At 33.1% G+C, this 27,642-nt stretch overlaps 1 protein-coding gene across 2 annotated transcripts in view; it reads right to left on the reverse strand.

The window, feature by feature from the left end:
* LOC106873238 (regulation of nuclear pre-mRNA domain-containing protein 2) overlaps positions 1-27,642 on the reverse strand; it is a 143,739-nt gene that overhangs the window by 50,237 nt on the left and 65,860 nt on the right. For both annotated transcript variants that reach the window (XM_014920509.2, XM_014920510.2), the window contains exons 2-6: positions 23,287-23,416; positions 11,874-11,974; positions 10,876-11,085; positions 4,734-4,783; positions 2,247-2,373 (exon numbers count right to left, since the gene is read on the reverse strand). In XM_014920509.2, coding sequence (XP_014775995.1) covers positions 2,247-2,373; positions 4,734-4,783; positions 10,876-11,085; positions 11,874-11,974; positions 23,287-23,416 — 618 coding nt within the window. The remainder of the gene's footprint in view (positions 1-2,246; positions 2,374-4,733; positions 4,784-10,875; positions 11,086-11,873; positions 11,975-23,286; positions 23,417-27,642) is intronic.

Here is a 27,642-nt window from a genome sequence, read left to right on the forward strand (position 1 = left end):
ATATTCTCTTTTACTCTCTTTTACTTGTTTCAGTCATTTGACTGTGGCCATGCTGGAGCACCGCCTTTAGTCGAGCAAATCGACCCCGGGACTTATTCTTTGTAAGCCTAGTACTTATTCTATCGGTCTCTTTTGCCGAACTGCTAAGTGACGGGGACATAAGCACACCAGCATCGGTTGTCAAGCAATGCTAGGGGGACAAACACAAACACACACATATATATATATATACATATATACGACGGGCTTCTTTCAGTTTCCGTATACCAAATCCACTCACAAGGCTTTGGTCGGCCCGAGGCTATAGTTGAAGACACTTGCCCAAGATGCCACGCAGTGGGACTGAACCCGGAACCATATATATATATATATCCATCTAAGACATCTTTGATAGAAATGGTCAATTATTGTTTGGACATCAGAAGTAACATGCTTCCTAATTTTGGCACAAGGCCAGCAATTTTGATGGGAGAGTCAAGTAAATTACATCAGCCCTAATACATGACTGGTACTTTATTTTGTCAACTCCAAAAGGATGAAAGGCAAAGTTGATTACAGCATCTTGTCCGGCATGGTAATGAGCCTGCCAGATCACCACCTTAACACATCAGAAATAATACTACTTGGCAACAACATAGCAGTTGCAATTTTGTAACAATGATAAACTAGTGAATATTTATATCATGTTTGTTATTTCACTCTCTAAATTCCTGCGAAGCTTATTATGGTCACACATCACAAACGCCCTTCGTTTGCAAAATTTTATGATATGTATATATATATATATCTTTAATAATTCAAAATAGTCTTTAAATAAATACCTACATTGTTTAATGTTTCTAATATTTACTTAACACCCTTCAATCTGGATTAAACAGAAAGAAAAAAAAGAAAAGAACTTTTTTTTTTCTGATGCCATAGCTGCATTCTTTTAGACTAAACATTTATAGCTAAGGAATGTAATTTGTATTATTGATGCTAAAACTGGTACCTTCCTTCATCTTTAAGATTACTTTAGATTTATGAAGTTCAATAGATACCTTATTTCTGAGAAGATAGAAAGTTATATAAGAAAAAAATAAGAGAAAAGAAAAGAAAACATCTATTGGATTTTGCTTATCCAATACTAATTTCTGAAGTAACTGAATTTCATATGCATGTGGCTGCCACATGCTGGCTAAGACTTCTACTTCCGACTGTTGGAAGACACATGCCTGACTAGTTAGTTCATAATCATGAATATGAATACAAAGAGAGGAAATTATAGTGGGTGGCTTGAAAAGAATAAAAACAAAGACTGGTGAAAAGAAGTAGGATTGGGATGTTAGTCTTTATTATAAACATTTTTAAGCAGCTTTTTCTTTTATTTATCAATATATTTTTAACAAAAAAATATCATGTTACAATGCGCGAAAAGATAAAGAATAGAATTCTTTTTCAGAGGAAAGAATATAAGAAAAAAAAAATGCTTATTATGAATTTCTGAAAATATAATAATAATTAAACATATTTAACACCTCTACACTTATTGAAAACATAATACAAACATTAAAGACTATAATGATTTACTAAAGATATCATTCACAGCCCATTGGACCATGTCAACATTTTTGTTATTAATGTTGCTGGATTTGAAAAAATTGTTCCATTTATGGTTTTTTTATCATTTACGAACACAGCTAAAAATAATTCTAACAAATTTTCTTCATAGTTTATTTAAGCCAAGTGATGTTTTATATGAGATTAGGAAAAAAAATGTATGGGCTACTGAACAAAATAGTCTTACACATTTGAAAAAATAAAATTAACATGAAAAAAAAATAACATAGGTTACAATTGAGTAAGGGACTAATGGAATGAATTGGTAGTGGTGGTAGTGGTGGGGGGTGCAATGTTAAAGAATGTGGGAGAGATGAGAGCTTAAGAAAAAGAGATGATAAAACAATTTTATGCAGATAATTTAAATAAGTTACATAAGTATTTTATCATCAGATAAGCTCAGAAATAATCCTGTTACATTAGAAAGATCTATTTCATCTATAAACAACCAACGAACAAAGAGGCTTTTAGTAGCTGATAGTAGGAAATATGCTTTGTCATCAAGATGTCATCTGTAGATGGATGAAGAAATGAACTTAAAACTGTCCTGTTTTTGTTTTATTAGCTCAAACAGTATTACTTTTACAAGGGTTGGGTTCATAACTTCCTGAGAAACAGAGGATTACAGATACAAACACAATGCTTACCTTTTAGTTGTTTGACAGCTTCCAAATTTGAAACATCTAAACGTAGAGTTGATAACTGAACAAATTTTAGTTCACCCTCTGATTCCAACTTAGTCATAGATGCAACTTTTTCAAGCATTTTTTGTGTCTATGAAAAAAATTTATAAAATATATTGGCAACAAATAAAATCTAATAAGCATTGGAAAAAAAAGGGGGGGGGGGATAAAAGAGAAAAACAAATCTACATTTACAAAGGTGCAACATTTGGGTGAGGTTGCCACAGTTGATGTTTATTGATATAAGAGGAAGGAAATGCTGTTCTAGAAAAGGACAAAGCCAAGTGTGGGAAGCAAAACTACAGAATTTAGGAGGGGAAGAGGCATGGCTGTTTGAATGCAGAAGGAATGTAACAAGTACAGTGATGAGCCAAACAGTCCTTATTTCATGGAAATAAATAAGCTTGAACATCTATTTTGAAGAATTTTTTTTTAGACATATTCACCATCATCAATAATCTGCCTGGATAGTTACATATTTTAAACTGCTACATGAAAGAGAATTGGAATTCTCTTCCACACCAACTCAGTGCAAATTATTGACTACAAGTTTGAATACATATATGTTGGGTACCATGTACCATTGTAGACTCAAATATGAAGGTATTATTCTCATATGTGCATTGGCACTTAATTGCTCAAAAATATGTAAGGGATTGAAACAAGTTCACATTCACTTGAAATTATCAGATTCAAGCTCATTGTCTAACTGTACATACTCTCTTTCCATCTCCCATGACTATTTTAATGAACACCACCGTTTTGGGGTTGCTGGCTTTACTTCACCCTCACTAAATGCATTTCACCACCTTAAACAACATATGAGGTTCTTAACTTCAAAAACTACCATCACATAGATTACTTGCTATATTATTCTCTGCAATGCCATGAACCACAACTTTTAATGCTATGTATCAACACAACCAGTTTCACTTACAACATACCAAGCTAAAGGGGCTTTAATAATCCATGGCCAATGTTCTTCTCTGAAGGATGACAATAAAAGGTAGGCCCAAGATATGGAGAAAAAGTATGCATATGCAGTCTATTCAAGTACACTAGTCCAAAATAACAAAAGTACAACAATGATAATAATAATCCTTCCTACTATAGGCCCAGGCTGAAAATTCAGGGGAGCAGGATAGTGGATTACATCAACTCCAGTGCGACACTGGTACTTATTTTATTGACATCAAAAGGATGAGAGACAAAGTTGACCTTGGTGAAATTTGAACTCAACTGGAAGAAATGCCACTAAACATTTTATCCAGTGTACTAACAATTCTGTCAGCTCTCACTGCCCTAATAATAATTTAAAATTAAATAGAAAGATACTGGACATTAAGAACGTCGCTATGTGAAATGAATTTAAAAATAAATCAAAAATTGTTTGAAGTAGAAGTTAAAGAAATTATTGTTTCAGACAGTCATAAGAAAATGAAACAAAATATATAATGTAATAATATACAAGATTGTACAAACAAATTTTAAATGGAAAATATTAAACGCATGTATCTAGAAAAAGGAGAGCATGAAACAATTTGATACAATGTTTAATATATTTTAGCTCTGTTCTTAACATTTTAAAGAAAATATACTTTTCAGTATGGTGAGAAAAAGGAATTTGTCATGGCTCTTGACAGAACACAGATAAATGATTATATGACACTTAACATAAAGATCACACAATATATAGAGATTTAGTACTCATCATTGAAACAGTATATAGTTTCACACACATTTTGTGAATGGACTGTAAATATGATAGGATGTTTGAGTCTGATCACAGACTGATTCAGAAGTAAGCTTCTTAACTATGCAGCAATGCCCGTGCCAAACATTAAGGACAACAAATATGTATGTTATATTACTGTGGTAAAATTGTTTTTTTAAACATAATTATCTTCAAGATGGCTATGGTTGATAAGAGACCATGAGTGGAACCCTTCTGTAGGTGAAGACTAGCTCAGTCCTTTCTGCTCCAGTCATAGTGTGCAAGCTCCAGACAAAGTGTACAAACCAAGGGGCAAAACGCTTGTAACCGAGATATCTGCTGACAATACCAAAGGGTTTCCAGCATTGCACTGGATTTAGAAGAGCTTGCAAAATCTGAGTAGCTCCTGCAGTTTTTGCAACGGGCAAAGCATCTCTGATGTTTATTTCACCTATTTCCCCTGTACTAATAGTACTTGAAATTTAGTACATATGTATAACTTAAGGTTTATTGATATTAACCCTTTTGTTACCATATTTCTATTGAGATGCTCTGTGTTCCTTTCAATTAATTTTAAACAGAACAAAGAATTTAGTAAAATAACTTAGTTATCATTAAGCTAGTGTTAGGAACATAAATTGTGACTGAGGTTTAGTGGAAGATTTTAATTCAGAACTTTTGAAAACAAGACATTTGTACTACAAAGGATTAACAGGAATAAACATAAGAATACTTACTTTGAATTCAGCAAGTATTTGCAGATGATTTGATTTATTCTTTTCATCAACTAAAACAGAATAAAATTTGAAGAAAATTGAAATGTTTGGAATGATAAATATAGGTGAACACAAACCAACAAATGAAATGAAACTATATTCTTAATGGCAAAATACCAAACTAAATATACACAACCATTTAGTTTCAGTACTCTAAATTCCAAGTTCAAATTTTACCAAAGTTAATGAAATATTAAGCAACCATGCCATTTCCTAAATTTGCAATCTATCAAGACAGGGCAATTGTCAAAGATGAACTAAAGGAAGAAGGAGAAAGACACAAAAGTATTGGGATGAAAGCAGATTGACTGAAACCATTCCGTGGAAGAGGAGGGCACTAGAGTGTCTCTCTCTCTCTTTCTCAAAAGGCAAAGAGAGAGTGAGTGAAAGAGACACTAGTGACAGAAGGGGGGAGAGACTAATAGCAATTACAAGTTGATGATAGAAAATGGGGGGAGTGTCAGGCAAAGTTACAGAGAAGGTTGGTGATGAGTGCGCTTCATTAATGAAGGAGAGGCAAAAAGGCATGCCACGAGGCCTTTGAGATCAACAGAGTGTGCACTCTTACCGACCTACTGCGGGAAATGTGCCGTAAGAGTTAGGATAGGGAGAGTGCCTGCAGAGATTGATGAAGCATGGCTGGTGGCAGCCATCATCTACAACTGCGAGGAGGAAGTAGATATAATAAAGTTGGAGAGGTTGAAGGAGATCAGCTGGTGGGGTCATGGTCTCGAAGCATTGATACACATAACCCTGCCAGATCTACATAAGATGGCAGAGGTGTTGGTGCTCCCCGATGAGACCCGACTGAGAGTCGTGGTGGAGGGGAGACCACCAATATGCTATAACTGCAGAGAAAGGGGGCACATGCAAGCAGGGTGTCCCCAGAAACGAAGGCAGATGTACGAAGTAGAAGCAGTGGTGGCAGAAGCGGAGAAGGAAAAGGAGGAGGAAACTGCGACAGACAGGAAAAGAACGAGAGTGGAGTCTCCGCCAAGGAGTCCCAAGAAAAGAAAAGCGGAGACAAAGAAACAAGAAACTATGGAAAAAGAGAGTATGGAGATCCGAACGCAGGAACCAGAGCGAACAGCAAGCACGAGGAAGAAAACTGAAGAGCAAAGAGCGAGAGAGAAGAAGTTTGATGAGTGGAAAGAGAGAGTGAGGAGGAAAGAGGAATATGAAGTACAAACAGGACAAATTCCTGGGCGAAATGGAAGAACAATGTTAAGATACAGTAAGAATGTAGAGATAGGAAAAAACTAGCAAATATGAAAAATTTAATATGAGTCAAACTGAATAATGAGATGTTCGAACCCGACGAAAGAGCGGTTTTATTGGAGGAAGAGAGAAAGGAAAGACTGATGGAGTCATTTAGAACCAGAATTAAAACTACCGGGACATATATACAATATGAAAGTTTACCCAATGTAATGGAACAAGAGAACCTCATGGAATATATAACAGATAAAAAAGACTGATAATTGATATGTATAATGAGAACAGTAAAATGGAACTGCAAGCTTTGAGGGGTTCATAAGCCATTACATCCTTTCATTGTTTATATTTCATTTCGTAATTCATCAGTAGTTTTATGTTTATATCCCCATTGTGGTGTTGTGTCTGTCCTTGTAGTGTCCCCTCTGTGTAGGGGCCATAGTGCCTAATAAAGAAAAAGGGTTAATATTCGTACATTGGGCCTCACCGAGGCGATGACTACGGACCGAGACCTTTGGAAATGGGCTGTGCGTGAGAAGACCCGGCAAGCCAAGTAAGATCGTTGCCAGTGCCCCTGGACTGGTTCTTGTGCGGGTGGCACATGAGATGCACCATTTTGAGCGTGGCCGTTGCCAGTACCGCCTGACTGGCTCCTGTAGGATTTTCGAGCGAGATCGTTGCCAGTGCCCCTGGACTGGCTTGTGCGGGTGGCACATAAAAGACACCATTTCGAGCGTGGCCGTTTTCGTGCGGGTGACACGTAAAAGCACCCACTACACTCTCTGAGTGGTTGGCGTTAGGAAGGGCATCCAGCTGTAGAAACTCTGCCAAATCAGACTGGAGCCTGGTGTTGCCATCCGGTTTCACCAGTCCTCAGTCAAATCGTCCAACCCATGCTAGCATGGAAAGCGGACGTTAAACGATGATGATGATGATGATGATTCATAACTATTATATAAAGGGAATAACTATGATGTCAAAGATTTTTCAAATTGGCTGGAACATAATTATGTGAGTTGTCCCTTTATGTATTGTTGTCATGGTGTCTTTCGTGTCGTGGAGCATCCTGATGAGGGGAGTGTCTGGTTTCTTTAAAATTTGAAATTTATGTCATATTAACTGACACATCTCCGAAACGGCCTGTCGATGAAATTTTGGATCCATTGAACATTGTCTGTAATTTGAGTATGTCCATTTAATGCTTTACAATGTCCGACTTTCCACTTACCACTTACATTGTGTTGTAACTTGAAATCTTTAGTCCTTATATCATATCCTATGAACTTATATATACATAAATCCATATATATATATATACCGTAAGAATTTACAGAAGAGAGACTAAGTAGTTTAAAAATAAAATTATAGTAAGAGTTAACTACAAAAGTAAAGAATTGCAAGGAACCAAACACAAATTAAATAGTTTGTTGTCTGTTATTAAAAGCCATTTCTTAATAGGTTTCCCACAGTAGCCTACAGAAATTCTGTAAAACATAGTAAGATATGCAGATAAAGAAAGTTGAGAATATACATTCTATCTGTGAAATTATGATAACAGCCCTTTTGAAGTTTCACTATTTAAAACGTTTTTTTTAACACTTTTTTTTTCAGGCATGTAACAAAATCTCATAGGAAAACTCCTTAAGCTCACACAATGTCCGATACCATAACTATGAATAATCTTAATTTTTAAAGGAGCCAAAAGAAAACATTTTAAGGCCAGTAATATTGTAACTGAGTGTTTAGCGTAGTTTACTAACAGATCATAGATTAAAATCTTTCATAGACATGTGTCCAGCATTAATATAAATTACTTACTATCTCAGTCAAAAAAAAAAAAATACAATAAGTATACTGCTAGAGAGAAATAAGGGGAAAACTAAGATTGAGAACAAGAATGTAGACAGATCAGTCTACAGTCTTGGCTGAGAAGAAATCAAAGACAAATTCCAAAGACAACAAACAGCAAACCACCTCTGTAACATGCCATGTGTGCTTTATGGATATTATCGTCTTCAATTTGACAACTTGACTACATATATATATATATATATATATACTAGCTGAATTACCCAGCATTGCCTGGGTTACTGCTGTTCTTATTCATATTAGTAAACAATAAATATGAAGATTTTTTTTTTCTCATAATTATTTCAAAATATCTGTATTTCATTAAAAAATATCCAAACTGTAATGATAATAGAATTTAGAACTGAAAATCTATCTTGAAACACCTCAGGGTAAACAACATTCATTGGTATCCAATGAATAAATTGTTGTTGCTTCCAACTTGTGAGCAACCAACAAAGAGTTGGCCTTGGGAGAAGTATGTAGCAGAGATGAAGTCCAACTACTTTGAGGGATTGACCCTGAGATTTGTTAACTGAAATACCAAAACTTAGTTTGACTGGAAACTGAGGCCTCTTAAATTCAAATGGAACATGCATAGGTATGAGAGGAAATTTTGGAATAAAGACATTTTCTCCTTTGTGACTACCTGTTATGATTGTTGGCTGTAGGGGCTTCATGGGGCTTCATGGAAGTAACAATTAAGTGAGTTCCATTACACAGGCAAGGTGGGTCAAGATTACTAAGCAACATAATGGGAGCATCCAGCTTTAGTACCAAATTATGTGGTGGCAACCAAGTAGGTTTAAATGTGTTCAGAAATTCAACAGGGTATTGAACAGCCTGATTTTGATTGACTGCTGTGTGAATTGATGGAAAAGTCATTTCTGATGTATCTTAACTTTTGAAGTTCATGATTCAGTTTATCAACCATTTCATTAGTTTGACCTAGTATAGCTCTTTCACATAGCCAGTTTACATCAGTGTAATTGACAATCACAATTACATTGACACACACACTCTCACATGCACTCACATACATATACTAAGACAGGCACACACAGACATACATTTACGTAACAAATGCACAAACACACACACTCACAGGCACATATACACTCATATACAAAATATGTCATGGTGGTGGTGGTATAAAATGTTCTTTACTATGTGGTACGTAACGAATGCGCGAACACAAACACACACTCCCAGACACATATACACTCATATACAAAATGTGTCGCCGCGGCAGCAGTGGTGGTATAAAATGTCCTTTACGATATGGCACATAACAAATGCTTTTTACATGCCACCAGCACAGGTGCCATTTACATGACACCAGCAACAGCCATGACTACAATTTCTTGGGTGCCATTTACATAACACCGGCAATAGTCATGACTACAATTTCACAGGTGAAATTCAGACAGAACTAAATGCTGCAAAGTACTTTTTTTTTGTGCTGTGACCTAATGATTTTGTTCATTTCATGTTGCTACACGCAAATCTCTCTCTCTCTCTCTCCCCCTCTCGCTCTGATATCATCATCATCATAGATTTAATGTTGCCAACCCTCATCTATTTCCAAGGAAAGTACTATTTCTTCATAGCCCAACCTTCATGGATACTGGGAAAGAAAGACACAGCTTGTATGGCAGTGACACTAATTTACAAGTATTACATGATGCTGTAAGAGGAAAAATAAAAACACATCCGTGTGCACACTAACACATAGTTGTTAGGGACTCGGAAGTTTCTAGCTATTAATCAACTAGGAACTTGAGCATGTGTGTAAGCAGCTATCGTAAAGGAAACACTAAACAGTGAAATCTGAAAGTATAGTTAGAGGATGTGTCACATTTGGAGAAGAGTAGGTTAAGTAGGATCTGTTACATAAGAAATATGACCTTGAAATAAATTAAGCAAAAGTTATAAATTAGAAGGAAAAAAATCAAACGGATATCAAAGCTATCAAATGACATGGGAACACATCATGAAAAACAAATGAGGTTAAAACTAATCAAAGAGATACTGACATGTTTCAGGTTGCTTTTTCTGAAGAAGGAAGTGAAACTCATCCCCACAAAAGAACAAAATACTCTTCAATTCCAATATTGCTAATTTCACAACTTCTACTGTCTGTGATACATATTTACAACTGGGGGAGTATGTTTGAATTGAATATGTGGCACCATTGATTGACATGATATGTGCCATCCACCATTTAGCTTACTGCTAGATGTTCAATCCTGAACAAGAAGTCTTTCTTTGGGAATGGTGGATCACAAGGGCTGCCCATGAGACTCAAACTCACATCTCTTATACATATGACAGGTGGTCTATCATTGGATTACAACAATCCTTTGAATTTCTCTGTCCATTTTAGAAACTTAAGAAACTGCAAGAATTCAATGTTGCTGATATCATCAGAATCTATAAACTTTGAGAGAAAGTGAAATATTTCTTTACTGGAACAGTGAAACTCAAAGCAGATAAAGCTATAAATACTAGCATGTGAATATTAGGTTGAAAAACCCTTTGAATAGGAAAAAGTTGAAGATGCCTGTAGACTTGAACTCACATCTATAAACATTATCTATAGTTTTTATCGGCTTCATGATCCACTAGCTCAAAAAGGAATTATTTCACACTCTCCTGAAGTTTATCAATTCTTATGATGTCAAGTGGGGAAATATTTTAAATTACAAGGAAACAGCCTACAAAGTGGTAGGACATGCCACAGAACACTTAAGACAAGACAGAATAGGTAGCCTCTAAGATGAGATATCACATTGAAATACAAAGATATATGCCTCCTAGTATGGAGGGGAGGAGAGTTTAAAACAATGGTGATGATGAACTATATAGAGAATACATGTATGAACAATTGTCTTATTGAAGGCCAAAAAGTATTCCAACATCTTTTAAACAAGGGATAAAGTGAATGCCTTGCAATAAAAAATAGTAAATAAAACTGTCACTCCCTCTGAGTATTATATTCCAAGTAAGAAAATAGGGAACTTAAGAAAAAGCAAAGAACCTTGAGTTAGTTGTGATTGTTGAGTTGTTGGTTGCTGCTGAATTTTCGAATGGTGCACTTTTGTTGGTTGCATTTTTGTTGGTTGCATTTTTGTTGATTGCACTTTAGTTGATTGCAATTTTGATTGCAATGATTTCAGCTTGGGTGACAAAGATGTGTGACCACGTCGGTGTTGTGAAAGGTGCTGATGTTGATAATGAGCATCATTCTCTACAAACAGAAAGAAATAAAGAAATGTTAACAAAAAAAAAAAAAAAAAAAAAAAAAAAAAAAAAAAAAAAAAAAAAAAAAGAGATAGAAAAGAACAAATCATCTGCAGAATGCATTTGCATCTATGAAAAACTTCTCAAGTTTTAAATGTGACAAAATATGAAAAGAGAAGGGAGAAAAAAAAAAAGACAGTAAAACTTGATCATATTTCAATAGACAATTTTAAACTAAAAAGTATTGTTAGATAAATATTATTGCAGAAGCATATTTTTATTATCAATAGTAAACATTTGTTTACAGCAGATGTATCCATTGTCCTGACAATGTCATTCAATACTGCCTCATAGGCAATGAACACAATGGTAGATAGTTAAATAGTGCAAGCTCTTGCTTTTGAACAAACACTTGAGATGACTGTTGGAAATATGAGACTTACTATGAAAAGAATGAATGTGAACAGAGATAAACACTTTACTAACTACATATGCTTCAGACTAAAATGCATTAAAAGAAGAAGACAAAAACAACGATGATCTTAGGTTAATAAATCCTAAAAACAACAGAACTAAATTTTATTCCACTGATATGCCATATGTGGAAAATAATGCCTGTAACATTTTGACCAATTCGACAATCTAGACAACATGTATCTGACATTAACTAATATGATTTATTCCCAAGCCAATTTGGAAAAAATAAGCATGAAAATAATGGTGAAACAAGCCACAAAATTGTACCGTATTTGTTGACAAATTTTCTTTTCTATCAAATAAAAGTATCTAACTTACCTAATATATCTTTTAGTTCAGATGTAAAGCTGGAATCATAAACATTGCGTTCTTCCCATATACTAAATATCCGACTCACATTTGATTTTATGGTTGTGTCTCTAGAAACAAAAAGAAAAAAAGAAAAAATGTAATCACAAATTATACATTAAAAAATAATGAAAATAATTACAATTAATTAACTTGACAGAAGCATTTGTGGAAATTATTTTGAAAATCCAAATAATTAATCACATCTTTTATGTCCAAGAGTTGGTTTTGACCAGTCCATTCTAGTTGTCTCTGATTAATAGTTAGAAATTTTTTAATAATTTTTAATAGAATTAATCTTTCCTTCTCCTCTCAATCTAGTTGCTAAGGTGACAAAGCTTAATAACATAAAATCTCTGTCAATCTTTGTAAATAAATGATTCATTTCCTTATATAAATATTTCACTTATTAGTAGTACTAAATATCTTCTCGAGTTAAAAAGTTAAAGGTTTTCCCTAAATATCTTTTTATTGACATCAAAAGAACTTAGAAACCCTTGAGAGAAAATGGGATGATTCTTTTTTGGAATTGGTTCTTGAAGTACATATAAAGCTACAAATAACAGCACATAAATATTGGGTTGAAAAACCCTTTCAGATATTATTCATAGCTTTATATGTACTTCAAGAACTAATTCCAAAAAAGAATTATTTCACATTCTTTTGACTTCAACCAAATACAATTCACGTTGGTAAGAATAAAGTTTCTAAGATGGAAAGAGAAATTCGAAGGATTGCTTTGGTTCAATGGTAGAATGCTTGTCACATCAACTGGAGATGTAGGTCCCATGGGTAACCTTCAATTTTTTCTATCCAAAAGGAATTTTCAACCCAATATTTACATGCTGTTATTTATAGCTTTGTAAGTACTTAGAGACCAATTCCAAAAAAGAGTATTATTCATTCCGTGCTCTCTCAAAAATTTATAAATTCTTATAAACATCAAAAAAAAAAAAAATTTAAAAAATTGAAAAAGCCTTTAACTTTGTAACTTCAGAGAAGATATTTAGTACCAACATGAAGTGAAATATTTATGTAAGGAAATGGATTGATTATTTACAAATCCAAATACAAAGGCTGACAGAAATTTTGTAATTTAGCCAAAAGTGAAAATCTTATGAAGCAGATCTATATGTTTTTCAATAGTTATCAACCACTGAACTGAAGTTACCAGTGAAATTAGATGGTTTGCCATAGAAGAACACACTGGGATACAAAATATCATTTTCTGAAGATTGAATTTAGAACCTGCCTTGGGAACTTAGTGGAATACATAATTAAGAGTACTAAAAATAACTAAAAAATAAAAATTTAATAAATAGACTATGGACCCCTTTGATTTCTATTTTACTATACTGGACCTTTATAGCCATTTTTAAAAAAAGCTCTTTTGTATTCGTGTGATTAAATATTATTAGGAATTGTATTAAAAAAGTTGTTAAAATACTTTTGTGTATTGTACAATTTATTGCACATAAACTTTAACAAAATCTTATATGGAAACCCAAGGGTCAAATGGATCCTAGTTGAGAACCACTGGTCTAACTAATCTTTACTATATTAGGATTTCTCTTTTGCTTTCCTTTACTGCTGTTGTGAGATTGAGGTGTCGCAGTCAGAGCATAGAATGTTGTACACACACACACACACACACACACACACACACACAATTGAGTGTCCAATAAAAATGAAACCAGCTGTTAGGATAAGCTCAAGTGTCACAGCAACCGTTCTTTTCTGTTTCTGACTGTCTACAAAGCACAGATGCAACCCACAGCATACTGCTTTTCTATCCAAAACAATACTGCTGTTTCATACACATTTCTGTGACAAATCCTTCTACTATATCATCTGGTTGATTGATAAATTTACACTCACCAACAGGCTGCAGCTACTAGTCCATTTACATGCTGTTTTTTTTCCAGTTATTTCTGTTTGTTCTTCTCTAAACTAATAAGCTGTATGCTACCTCCACTCAAACCCACAAAAGGCATTATCTTTCCTCCTCTCTTAATATCCCTGAGTCTCAGTCTCCGAGTCCCGCACTAAACTTTGTCCCAGTACTTTTCCCTTTAACATCAACCCTGTTTGGAACATCATTTTCTTTTTTATAAATATAAACATTGTCCAAGAGAATTTCAAGCTGAAATTAACAACATTGCCTTCATTAGCTGAAGAAGGGCCATTGACAAATATGAATTCTGCTGCACCATTTGAAAATAAATAAATAGAAGTCATGCAAATACCCGATTACTCTATTAGCTAATATATCAATTTAGACAAGGTAAGAAAGCATTAAAGTTTGTGAAGAGAGAATAATGAGAATGGTAAATGAGAAAGGAATATAATGATCTCAGATATGACAAATTTAAAAAACTGAATGAAATTCTTGATAATGATCTAACAGCGCTTTATGTTAGAAGTTTGCATTTAATCTTTACTGGTTGGGTAAAACAAAATTATTTGCAAAACTTTGATTTCACTTGAGATTATTTCAAGAACAAATTGAATTTATTCAATCTTAATAATTAATAACATTAATTTTCCATACTAGAATATGTTGGAGAAGGGGAAAAGAGATTTATACAAAACTGTTAAAGGAGATTTTGGAATATATTGGTCTGTTATGTTGATGCCTCAAACAGTGAATACATCTGTTACAGTCGAGCAGAGTCACTCTGCAGAGTCTTTCATATATTTAGCAAGTAGTAATGCATCCAAAGATTACATAAAAATTCATCTCATGAAAGCATGGGTTGTTCTTAATAGCTTCAGCGTCACCTGGAAGCCATCAGTGACATTAAGAGAAATTTCTTCCATGCCACTATGGAATCAATGCAGCTGAACTGGTTCAATACTCACTGGACACTGAGGTAAGACTAGATAGAACTTACATTCACACATTATAGGTTGTTTTGAATATCTTGTAGAAAAGCATCTCACCAAACAAAGACTGTATAATAGTCTTCTTACAATCATTGATGTCATTAGAGAGAGATGCATGCATTTTCAGGACACTGCTGATGTGTTGAGCAAGAACTCATTAGTTATACATTTCTATGGACACACAAACATGGATATACAAGGGCTTTCTATCTAGCAAAATCCTTCATTGGCAGCTCTGAATGGACATTGGGTGCTGCCCTAATGACTTCCAGAGTATTGTGTGGGATCATGGTGAATGAGGTGATTGAATTTGGGCAAATCCAAGCAAGCTTGACCACCCAGACAAGACTCTTGCATTAAGAATATTCCAAGAGGAAAAGAACTATGAAAATAAGGAGAAATGTCACAAAGGAAAACAATGTTAAAAGATTGTTCTTGACCTAACTTATGTGATAGACAATTATCAAATTACAATAGTTAAGTTTTCAATAGCTGAAAACTATTATGAAGTGTTGATAAACTGAAAAACAAAATTAAGAAACTGCCTTAAATAAGATTCTTGAATAAGTGACAATCAAAGAAAAGACATACAATATATTGTCTATGTTTATAAAATAACAAACTCCATTTATTCTCTTTCCATTCTGAAGTCTTTCATGTTTTGCTAAATAAAATAAAAAATAAAAACCTCATACTGGTTTCAAAATAATCACTGATAAAATGCTAACTCTTTCCCTGCTGTGTCTGTCCCTTTGTTACAGCTTGAAAGAATTAACAAGATTAGAAAGATTATTCAGAAGAAACACACATACACGTTACCAAGTTAAATTGTTCTTGGGGTATCTGTTGAAGCAAATTTATTCACTATAATGTATGTCAGAGATATGGTATTGAATAAAATAAAAACAATGGTACAAGAAGAAATGCCAGTCTACATCCAGTACAGCTATCACTTTCACCATCAAAGCCACCTGTTTACCTCTCTTCTCCCCAAGCATGACTTTATAGCCATATTTTCATGCTGGTTCAAGCCAGTCAAACAAGCAGAATACTACATCTGTTTCCCCTAACCTCTTATTATCCTCTTCACAAAAAGTTTAGGATAATTTGAGTATTTCCCCTCACTAAGTTTTCGCATCTTAGTAGTTTGTTTTTTTCTTTTTATTCTATTACATTCAGTCCACAGATCTTCAAAGTACCTCAGCAACACTTACAACTATTTAACTCTTGATACAAACCTAAGACTGTCACTGGTTCTTTCATGTAAAACTACTTTATTTTTGAAGTGATCGATATATAAATCAAAACTTTACATTCTATTTTTAGGCAAGAAGCTTTCTGGTAATTCGATCAAATAATGAAATTTTTTTTTTACAAAAACCTCTAGAATTCCAATTATCTTCACAATTGATTTAAATATATACAATGGACTTCATTAAAAATATTCTAATACAGAAATTTGAATTGATTTCTTTTATCTTTTAATTTTGCTTGTTTCAGGCATTGGACTGCAGTCATACTGTAGCACCACCTTTGAATGCTTTTAATTTGAAGGAATAACCCCAGTCCTTTTTTTTCTCTCTCTTTCAAACATGGTACTTATTTTGTTGGCCTCCTTTGCCAAACTTCTAATTCATGGAATGATAACACCAGTTGTCAAACTGTGGTGGGGGACAAACAAAGACACACATGTACTTAGATATAAATATACCAGGCATACATAAATACATACAAATATGATGGGCTTCTTTCAGTTTCCAGCTACCAAATCCACCCACAAGGCTTTATTCAGCCTTGAACTTATAGAAGACACTTGCCAAGGTGCCAAGTAATGGGACTACACTCAGAACTATGTGGTTGGAAAGCAAACTTCTTACCACAGTCATGCCTGGTTAGGATTTTCTTTCTCCGCCACAATCTCCAGTTTTTCTTTTTTCTTATGCAAGACTTGAGAAACATTTACTTGTCCAAAAATTTTACATGTCTGTTTTACTCAGACTATTGCAAATAGTATTCAGTTAACTTTTGTATTAATGATCATAATCATTCTTAATTACATGTTAATATAATTTTCTTAAATATATTAAGGATCATTTTGACATCATTTTAAAACAAAGATTATAGAGAAGCTAACTTGATATTTAAAAAAGGATTATAAGAAAGATTTCATTTCTAGAAAGTTCTCATGTCACAGACACATTTGTATGGTTAAGAAGCTTGATTTGCAACCATGTGGTTTCAAGTTCAGTCCCAAGCCCTGGGACAATCAATACTCTGTGAGTGAATTTGGTAGATGGAAACTGTGTGGAAGCCCATTATACGTGTGTGTTGTCTTTGTGTTTGTGTTTATTCATACCCACCACTAAGAATAAGTATTAGTAAAAATAAGTCCTGGGGGTCTAATTGTTTGTCAAAAACACTTCAAGACGGTGCTCCAGCATGGCCACAGTCAAATGACTGAAACAAATAAAAAATAAAAGAAGAAAAACATTTGAAGTCTAGGTGTTAAGTTTTACCTGTGCCTTTTAAACTTGTGATAAAGAAATGCAAGGTTGCAGAACCACAAACCTTTATAGAGACAGTGTTCATCTCATTACAGAAGTGATTCAGGCACTGATTTAAATGAGATTCATTGACATGAATATACAATATAATATATGCATACAGAATTTATAGTAGAAATCATCAGAGGGAGACATTAGATAAAAGCATATTAGACTTTCTGAGAATGCCAAGTTGTGCAAAGGAAATTATGCAACATGGTATGAAAGGAAATATGCAGTTATGCTCATCAACAGACACGGAAAAGAAGCTTTACAATAGTGTCATGGTGCTGCCACACCATCTCATCTGTGACACCCAATGTTTCCAAATAAGTGCTTACTAGTTGTGCTTCCAGTTTTACTTATTCCAATTCTACTACCAGTGCCTTCCAAAATTAACTCATAAATCTTGAGTATTTAACTAACAATCACTCATATCTTTTGTCCCAGCTTCCTAATTCTCTTCAATTTTCTCTATTTCTTGCCCTCATATGATGATTTACAACCACATTTAGAGCTAATTATATTATCTCTCAGAAATCACAGGATACTTTCAGCAAGTTATCTGAAAAGCTAACCATCTTCAATTAAAGACGACGCTTGTACATTTAGTATAGTTGACTGACTGAGATCTCATGACAGTTCTAGGTTCCAATCTATTTCATCTTGGCATATCATACTAGACCGTTTCTTTGGCACTGCTCCACTTTCCAGTCACATCTGAACCCCCTCCTGGTACTAACAGATACTTTAGTTTAAGCCATATCAAAATTAATTCTTAGTTTCAATTCCTTTGTGACTTTCTCAAGAACTAAAATAAACAAATATGGGCTGGAGACAAAAACTTGATAGAGTAAATCCTTACTGCCTACATTAGTAACCTTATTCCTACATTTGATACCTTCAAGGCCTGGAAGTTCTTTCAAGTCATTTCTTCATACCATGCATGCATTCTCATTGTTCAATACTTAAGTCAACAAATAGACATAAGAACACATGGTCTTCCCCTGGTGGACAGCTATCATAGTGAGACAATCCCTTCTAGATTAAGTTAAGATCTGAAAGTTTTGAATATACATCAGGGAGTAAAGAAGGTTTACAGACTATATACATTTTTTTTTCCTGCACAATATGAAGTTCATAAAGTTTTTAATCATTAGTAGTCATATATAGCACTATTTCATCCTTCTTTGGAATTATCAGCACAGCATAACTTGAGACAAATGAATTCAGCTAAATTCAACATTTTATAAAGTTAGACGTTTCTTAAAAAGAGAAAAAGTTTAGAGTTTAAAGGCATTCCTGATCATTACTATTTTTTTTCCTATCTTATTTTCATTAGAACTCTACCACAGATTCTTCTTGCAGTTATATCACCAGAATTACTGCATCTATAGCTCTACGTCCTAGTGCAAGCCCAAAATGTACTTGACTAAATTCACTATCCTGTGACAAAACAATTAATTTAAGAACATATCTCTAATACATTACTTCTTTATTTGTAACATTTGATAGCGATATTATCTTGTGATCTATGAGGATAATAAAACCTTGCACAATCTTACTGGTTGTGAGTGAGTAATGTGATACCAACCAGCTTGAGGTATTTAACATATATCAAGGCAAGCTAATGAAAACTTAAAGTTTTCAATACCCAACCTTGAAACACACCTCTTTGATTGAAATTGGCCCAATAGTTACACAATTCAGAAGTTGGTTTTAAGCACACAAAAATATGAGCAAGAAACTAGTTAATGACCTCTATTTCACAAACAGACCAACAATATTATGAAAGTGTACACTTCTGAAAGGAATGTTTATATAGCATTGCTTCATCTAAACAATAATACAATAGTGACTGCATCAGAGAAATAGCAACAATTCAGATTGTCTAATTATAAACAATTTCATGAATATCAAAGCAGTAATGCTTAAATAGATATCCATATTAAAATCAACATAAAATTCTGCTTTGGGTCACAAAGTTTGGAAGTAATGTCAAAAGCCAGAAGTAAAAGAAAGTGTTAAAACTGAGCAGAGGAAATGCATGTTGTTTTGCAAAGCCATGCCATCAGACGAGTACAAGATATTAATCTAACAATGATGACAGAACTGAATTATCTCAGAACACTATATATATATATATATATATATATATATATATATATATATATATATATATATACATATATATAAATACATACACACACACACACACAACGAGGGAGACATTATATGGTCATTTGACCTGCTAGAAATAGCAACCATATCTTACTCAAAGAAAAATTTACCATCTTCAAAAAAAGAAAACAAAACAAAAAACAAAAACCCAACATGTTATAGTTCCTAACACACAAAACAATGGAATGGTTGAGATAGTCATGTCAGCAATGCTTGGTCAGGGCTGGCTTTAAGCTAAATGCAACAATAATAACCATCTATAAGAAAACAAAATGCAGCATGCTTCATTAGATAAAATGCAATAAAACCCTGTCGTGATTAATCTAAATTGTCAACACAGTGAGACATGAAATTTTACAGTTGAAGAGATGTCTTGTGCATTGTGCTAGCAAGTAAGATTTCACAGACTCATTATTTTGTACAGCAAAACAAATACATGAACAAAATAAAAAATTTTAATAATAAAATAAAAATAAAGAAAAAGAATGGGAGGAATAATATTTTTAAGTGGTGATAAATGCTTCAAAAAATCTGTTATTAGAACTACAAATGAAATTTATTGATATTATAGAATACACTGGTATTGAACCAATATGTTTAACTCGGCTAACTCAGTAAAACAGCATTTTATTTAGAGAAAACTTAAAATGCTTAGCAATCTTAAAATATTGCAACGAATAAATAAAATAATGTTAACATTAGGAAAGAAAATAAGAAAACAATTGTTTAGTTCAGAAATGTTTTAAATATACATGTATTTAAAGAAATTAATTATATAAAAAATAATTCAACACTTTTTAAAATTTTAGTACAAAACACAATAACAGCATAATTATTTTAAAATGCTTATTTTTAATAAATAGATAACCAACAAAAATGTCAGATGTGATAGAGAGAGAAAAAGGAAAAAAAAAAAAAAAAAAAAAAAATACAAGCATAAGCAGAAAAGAGATGTGTAAGTTTAAGATATGCAAATATGCAATACTGCTAAAATCTACAACAGCAGGTTTTAGCAGAATTTGCACTCAAAATGTTTCTGCTATTTTAATACATCAAATTGTTTTATAAAGAAAAGAATAAATTAAACTCTAAAACAGAACAAACAGAAGATTGTGTGAATCCTAGTGAATAATCTATGTTTTTTTCATTTGTTAAAAGAATCATTCTTCTCATATTTTTAAAACTCGTGTTCTAAGAACTAATTAACAATTGTTGTAATTGACTATAACTCGGATATCATTATGCTTATTCTGTAAGTTATATGTCCAATACTTGCATCATTTAGCCATATAGAGGTAGGGTCTTGATTAGACTTAATTTTAAGAGACTTCTTCAAATATCAACCAAATTCATTATCATATGCAAATGTACAATAAAATCCTAATAAGACATTGCAGTTCATAATCTCATCAGGTACTAATTAGAGGAAGAGTACTCATATGTTAGGTACAGGAAATGAGGAAGAAGAGAAGTGATGTAAGAGTAATAAGGAGAAGGCAAGGACAGAAGTATGAGTTTGTATGGTGATGGTAGGAAGGTAACAGGAGGAATCTTCAGAATACAAAAGTAATGCTGCATGTTACCCAACACCATTTACTTTGTCAGTGGCTTGATAGTGATAGATAAGAGAATTCAGCAAATGAAATATCAACCAAGGCTAAAGATTTGGAAACTGAAAGATAATGAGCAAAGGTCTAAGAGAGAAGTTGAATATAAACAGAGGACGTTATGGTTGAACTTGAAACTGGTAGTTAAAAAAAATGAATACTGATGAAAAGCAGTTTGGATTGATGTTGGATGGATTGAAAGGAAAGGTGAAAATGTGAAGAGAGTGTATGGAAGCAAAACATAGGAAGGTGAATATCAGAAAGATGAAAGCAAAAGCATATCATTCTGTATGATTTGATGTTATTTGAAGATAGTCTTACATAGGAATAAATCATGTCACCAAATCAACAAGGCTCTTCTTCCATTTTTTGTTCTGTTTCCGGATTCTAGAACATTTGCATTACCCTCATCGTTTTTATCTGTTTAGCCAATAGTAAAACAGGTTTCCATGTCTTAAAGCAATATCCTTGTCTGTGACTGAGATTATCTCCAGTTCTACAATGTTACCACTGTTGGGTGATGACATTTGTTCACATAACCAGAAGAATTTGCCAAGAAGTGTAGTTTCACAGCATTATCAAACCAACAAATGTTTCATGGAGACTGACTCCACCCACAGCAATATGTTCAACTCTGATAAATAATTTATTAAAAAGGCAAGGGCTAAGTGAATAAACTCTTATAGAATTAAAGTCCCAAAGCATTCTGACTGATTTCTTATCTTTGTTCTATCTGTCTATTTCTAACCAGACAAACATGGGTCAGATTTTCTACCTTTGTAATCTTTTTAGTTAACATTTAAAAAATCTTTGTCAGTATCATCTCTGGTCAGCAACTATTTTAAACAAAACTCCTTTATCTACTTTCCTTTATCTCCTCTATCTATCATCATACATTCAGATTAACCTATCTTGTACAGCAGGAGTTCTCAACCATTTTTATCTTTGGACCCCTTTGATTAATATTTTATTCTTGTGGACCCCTCCCTATAGCCAATTGATGTTCAAAATCTAGTTTTATAGAAACTTCTTTCAAAATACCTATTTTGGTTTTCACTATTTCCCTTGTGTAGATTGAACTATGTAAAATGTTAGAGAAAGAAATCTAAATGTTTCTTGCATTACAAAGCAATATGTATGTCTAAAGCAAAATTTTTTCAGGGGCCCTTAAAATGCTATTGTGGATACCCAATTTACTATCTTGCTGCATGGATTCCCAAAAATCTTATATGGACCTCAGTTGAGAACCACTGTTGTACAGAATACTTGATATCTCTAATTCTCCAACTTCAAATATTCAGTTCATATTAAGCATCAAGCAAAATACATTTATTTATTCTAGATGTTATGTAATACTTTACATTTCATTTAATACTTTAAGCTCCAGTTTAATCATAATATATCAAAGTTAGGTAGTAATTAGAACTACATTTCGATGTCTTATTCATCCATTCAAATTAGAGATCAAAACCCATGTAGTTTCGTCCCTTGCATTTCATGCTCAGCCCCAATTTAAGCCAATAACAAAGTTTATGCAGGTACATGAAGCACTATAGTTATGAATTGCTAACTAGTTATGAGTTCACATTTTACTACAGTTATGCTGGACTACAGACAGCTGAACATACAACAATCCTACTTCATAAGTGAGTAGTTGGTGATAGGATTAACCATTAAGCAAAATAAGCACATGCTTAGGGCATCAAGGGAAAGAAGAGGCACCACAGAAATGGTAAATGGTTTATGCCTTTATCTCTAAGTATAGACCCACATGTATTACCTAAGATTAATTTGAAGGATCTGATCAAAGAATTTGCAATTCATAAAAGTAGGAGGAAACTTTTCAAATATAAATAAAGTGGAAGTATACAAAAAAAAACATTATTTTCCCCTCTTACTGTTTTGTTTTGTTTTGAAAAATAAAAAAATTATCTTATGGTTTGTTATTGTCTATATTTTGAATTACATAATTTTTTATGGAGGCACCAAAATCTTTTAAGTGCTTAGGGCCTCAATAGGTCTTAATCTGGCCCTGGGAAGACAGCACAGTTCCAAAACAATTGTTTTAACAAAAACTTTATAACCATGCTGCCATTTACACATTTGCAGCAAATTACAACCAATCAATCATAAATTCATCAATTGAATATAAAAAAAAACATTTACCTAACAAAATATGCAGCATCCTTCAATACATTTTTGAAAGTGTCCATATAGATTTTTGCTTGCTTTTTCTTACAGTTCTGCACCACATCATTGCATAAATAAAACAAAGTAAGGCGGTGAGCAGTTTTATCTGGGGGAAAAAAAACAAGAAACAGAAATATTAATATTGTAAATAAAATAAAATTGAAGATTTTTTTTTTTACTATTATATTTCAAAGCAAAGAAGTCTACAAAGAAATCAATACAATTTATCCATGTCTTACCTGTAGATGTAAAAGACATCAGTTAATATTCAGTATTTCTTCTCAAGTAAATAATTTTAACTATTTTAAATGACAACTTTAAATGGTTAAACTACCAGCCAGTGACCATTGATAGAAAATGTTCTTTTATTTGATTTTTAAAAATATACATTTCTTATATAAATCTACTCATAAACTTTATATATTTACTTTACATCCATTTTATTTTTAATTGAATAGGTATGAAATTAAGATTCTGAGCATGAATTATGTACATCTCTTTAAGTGATATTACTGAACGTTCAGTTCTAAAGACAAACTCTGAATAAAACTTAGTCAATAATGCTGTATATTCTTAAGAGAATGACATAACTTTCAAATGAAGAAGTTTCAGTCTCCATTGGAAGCAGAATTTTCACCTCAATTAAAAATGAAAATAATAATAATAATAATAATAATAATAATAATAATAATACTCAAGATGAAGAGCACGATTCGATTGTAAGATATTTTATTAGTTGCACGTTATTTCAACAGTACATTGAAATATCGTTCAACTAATAAAGTACCTTACAATCGAATCATGCTCTTTGTCTTGACTGTTTACCTATGTGAAGAGTGACGTCAATACTTTTTAATAAAATAATAATAATAATAATAATAATTCTTTCTATTATAGGCCCAAGGCTTGGGATTATGGTGTCAGAGTCTAGTTGATTATGTTGTTCCCTATGCTTGACTGGAACTATTTTATTGACCCAAAAGGATGAAAGGGAAAGTTGACCTCAACAGAATCTCAACTTGGAACGAAAATCAGACAAAATGTTGCTAATAGCAATAATAATTTAAATGTTTTGAGTTTCTTTCATGAAGCAGTACATATTGAGTTAAGATGAAATGTTATAAATAAAGTCTGTTCTAATACGCTTGCTATACACATTCCTTTTTACTATAAATACAAGGCCTGAAATTGGGAGAGTTGGGGCAGGATAGCTGATTACATTGATCCAGTATTCTACTGGTACTTATTTTATCAATACCAAAAGAAAGAGAAACAAAGTTGACCTTGGAGGAATTTGAGCTCAGAACAAAAAGACAGGCAAAATGCCACAAAGCACTTAGTTCACCATGCTAGCAATTCTGCCAGCTCACCACCTTGTAAGCCCAATATACATATTAAAAAGTGGAAAATATCCAATTAGAAAAGAAGCTCATTAAGAAAGCAAATTTAATGTCTTCAATTGGTGACATATTTAAAATGCAGAGAATTAAATATAGTAGTGAGTTATTTACTTTACTTGTATCTAAAGTTACTTTAAAAAGTGTATATGCCTAAATTAAGCATGTTATGATCTGCAAAATATTGACATGTCAATATCAGCCTGCCATTTTCCTTCTATATTTGAACAATTATTTTTTTCATCATTATAATTTTAACATCCATTTTTCCATGGTCTATGGTATCTTTAATAAAGTATACTCTGTTGAAACACTTGGGCTAGATCTCTTCTTTCCTTTTTTCCTTGACAGCCAATAACAAGGACAAAAAAAAAAATTAAGTTTGAGGAATCAGACAGATCTGCCATATGACACTTAACCTGAGCTTATATCATCTTATCTGTTGAAATTCAACATCTTCAGATCCAATTTCCTTACTTCATGCAACTTGTTTCGTCTTCCTATGCAACAAGTACCACTCAATTAGCATATAGCACTTTACCATCAAGCAAAAGACACCCACTCACATTACATATCCATATTAGCACAGATGCCTCCTCTGAACATGTTAGCTAAATTACTTTGCCAAATGTAAAGCTTTAGAACTTTTGTCTAGAATCAATTACTAGCCTGATAGACTCGGCTATGTCAAGATGGATTCATGTATTCTTCCTCCCACTTGGATTTTTATGTATTCTTTCTCCCACTTGGATTTGAAATGTTGCCACAATTATAATATGTCTATTCTACTGTTATTTTCTGCATTTTCGTGCAGCTGAAGATTGCTCTTCATATTGCATTTAATGTAATGCTCGCATTACTTAAATTAATGGGGTAGCATGAAACGTGCGTACTGCAATCATCTTTGAAATCCGTGTTGCTTATTTTGAATTATATATATATATATATATATATATAATTAATACATACAGCAGTTTGCAATGTTTCATCAAAAAGGAGAATTATAATTGTCATTAAATGTGACTAAGGCGTTAGGAAACACTTACATTGCTAGAAATAAGACCTAAACCACTGACGGGCTTCTTTCAGTTTCTGTCCACCGAATCCACTCACAAGGCTTTGGTTAGCCTGAGGATATAGTAGAAGACACTTGCCCAAGGTGCCACGCAGTGGAACTGAACCCAGAACCATGTGGTTGGAAAGCAAGCTTCTTATCACTCAGCCATGACTTTATTTAAATTTTTGTTATTAGCCTTACTACAGAGCATAGGCAACTATGAAAAGCCTTCTCCAGATCAACAAATATGAAGGAGGGGTTTTTTGCACTTAGTGAAGAGTTTCTCTTGCAGTTGATTCATTTAGAATATTTCCTTTATGGTTCAACATCCTGGTAAAAATTCAAAATTCATTTTATCCCCACTGAACTACTGCATCTCTTTCAATCACTTTCATGACCAATCTGATGCCCTTATTTCCCAAACTCATGTACCAATTATAGAGGTTATTATTTAACTAGCCAATAGGGATAAAAATTTAACTGCACAACATAAAATGCTGGGAGATCAGTTTATATAAAAGTAAATGGTTGACATATTCTCAAAGAACCTGCTGTTACACAGCATCCTTCAATTTTATTACAACATGAATAGGGAGAGATTAAACATATAGCTAAGGACACAGAGAATATAAATCATGAATGGCAATTATACTGTTGCTACACTGTGGGTGGGCTTTCTAGAGACTGTGCTGGCTAAAAAGTAAAATGTAGATATAAACACAGATGACATATACAGAAGAATCTGTGATATGAATTACTAGAGATTGAGTTCTGTCATGTCTCCCAAAAGACTGATAGATTATTGTGATGGTCTTTAAAATTCTGTATATCTTGTAGTAGTAGAAGTATTGTGTAAAATGAATTCAACAAATTTTTTCCTCCCATGATAAATACTTATTCAAGTTAATTTAGTTGCTATGTATATAGATTGTATGTAGAAAAGGCACTTCTAGGTTGAAGTAGTTATTGAAGAGATTAAGTATTCATCTGTCCTCTTTAAGAGATATTTATAAGAATTTGTGAACATATTAAATGACATTGATAACATAGAAACTAATATAAAATTCAAGGTATAACAAACATATATTGTATAACAAACATATATTGAAGTGTGAATTTCCAGTATTGATATTTTACAGGAAATCCTCTCTCTCTCTCTCTCGCTCGCTGTGTGTGTGTATGTGTGATCATTGTTTTAATGTCCACTTTTCCTGGTGTAGCCACCTGGTCCACCAGTCCTCAGTCAAATCGTCCATGGAAAGCGGACGTTAAACAATGATAATGATGATTTTCCATGTTCACATGAGATGGATGGAATTTATTAAGGCATATTTTCTTTGGCCAGATGCCCTTCCTGTCAGCAACCCTTACATGGTACCAAGTAAGGTAATATTTCCCTATAACCCAACATGTTTCCACGGAAAATTGGAAATGAAGGATACAACTTGCATGACGGTGACACTCATCTACATCACATAATGTCATGGTAAGGAGTAAGACACACACACACAATGGATTTCTTTCAGCTTCCATCTACTAAATCCGCCTCTGTCTACCCCTCCATCCCCCTTCGTAGTTTTTCCTTTAAGGTCTTCAGGTTCTGGCTATATATAAATGAGAAACCCATTCTAAATTATCTCGCTGACGTACTACGACGAAATACCCAAGATGCAGATAAGATAGAGATTTTTATTTATTTACGGCCTCAAACATCTCAATACCTTGCGCTTTCTTGTTTCTCTCCATGAAATTCAATTGAATTCAGTTGTTGTCTTAAATTCATGCTTATTCATTTTCTAAGCTTCCTAAATTCATGCTACGTTATATTCTAATCACCCAGAATTCATTGCTCTTTTAAAAAATTACGATTTATGCATT

Source organism: Octopus bimaculoides, chromosome 2, assembly GCF_001194135.2.
Source record: "Octopus bimaculoides isolate UCB-OBI-ISO-001 chromosome 2, ASM119413v2, whole genome shotgun sequence".
NCBI lineage: Eukaryota > Metazoa > Mollusca > Cephalopoda > Octopoda > Octopodidae > Octopus > Octopus bimaculoides.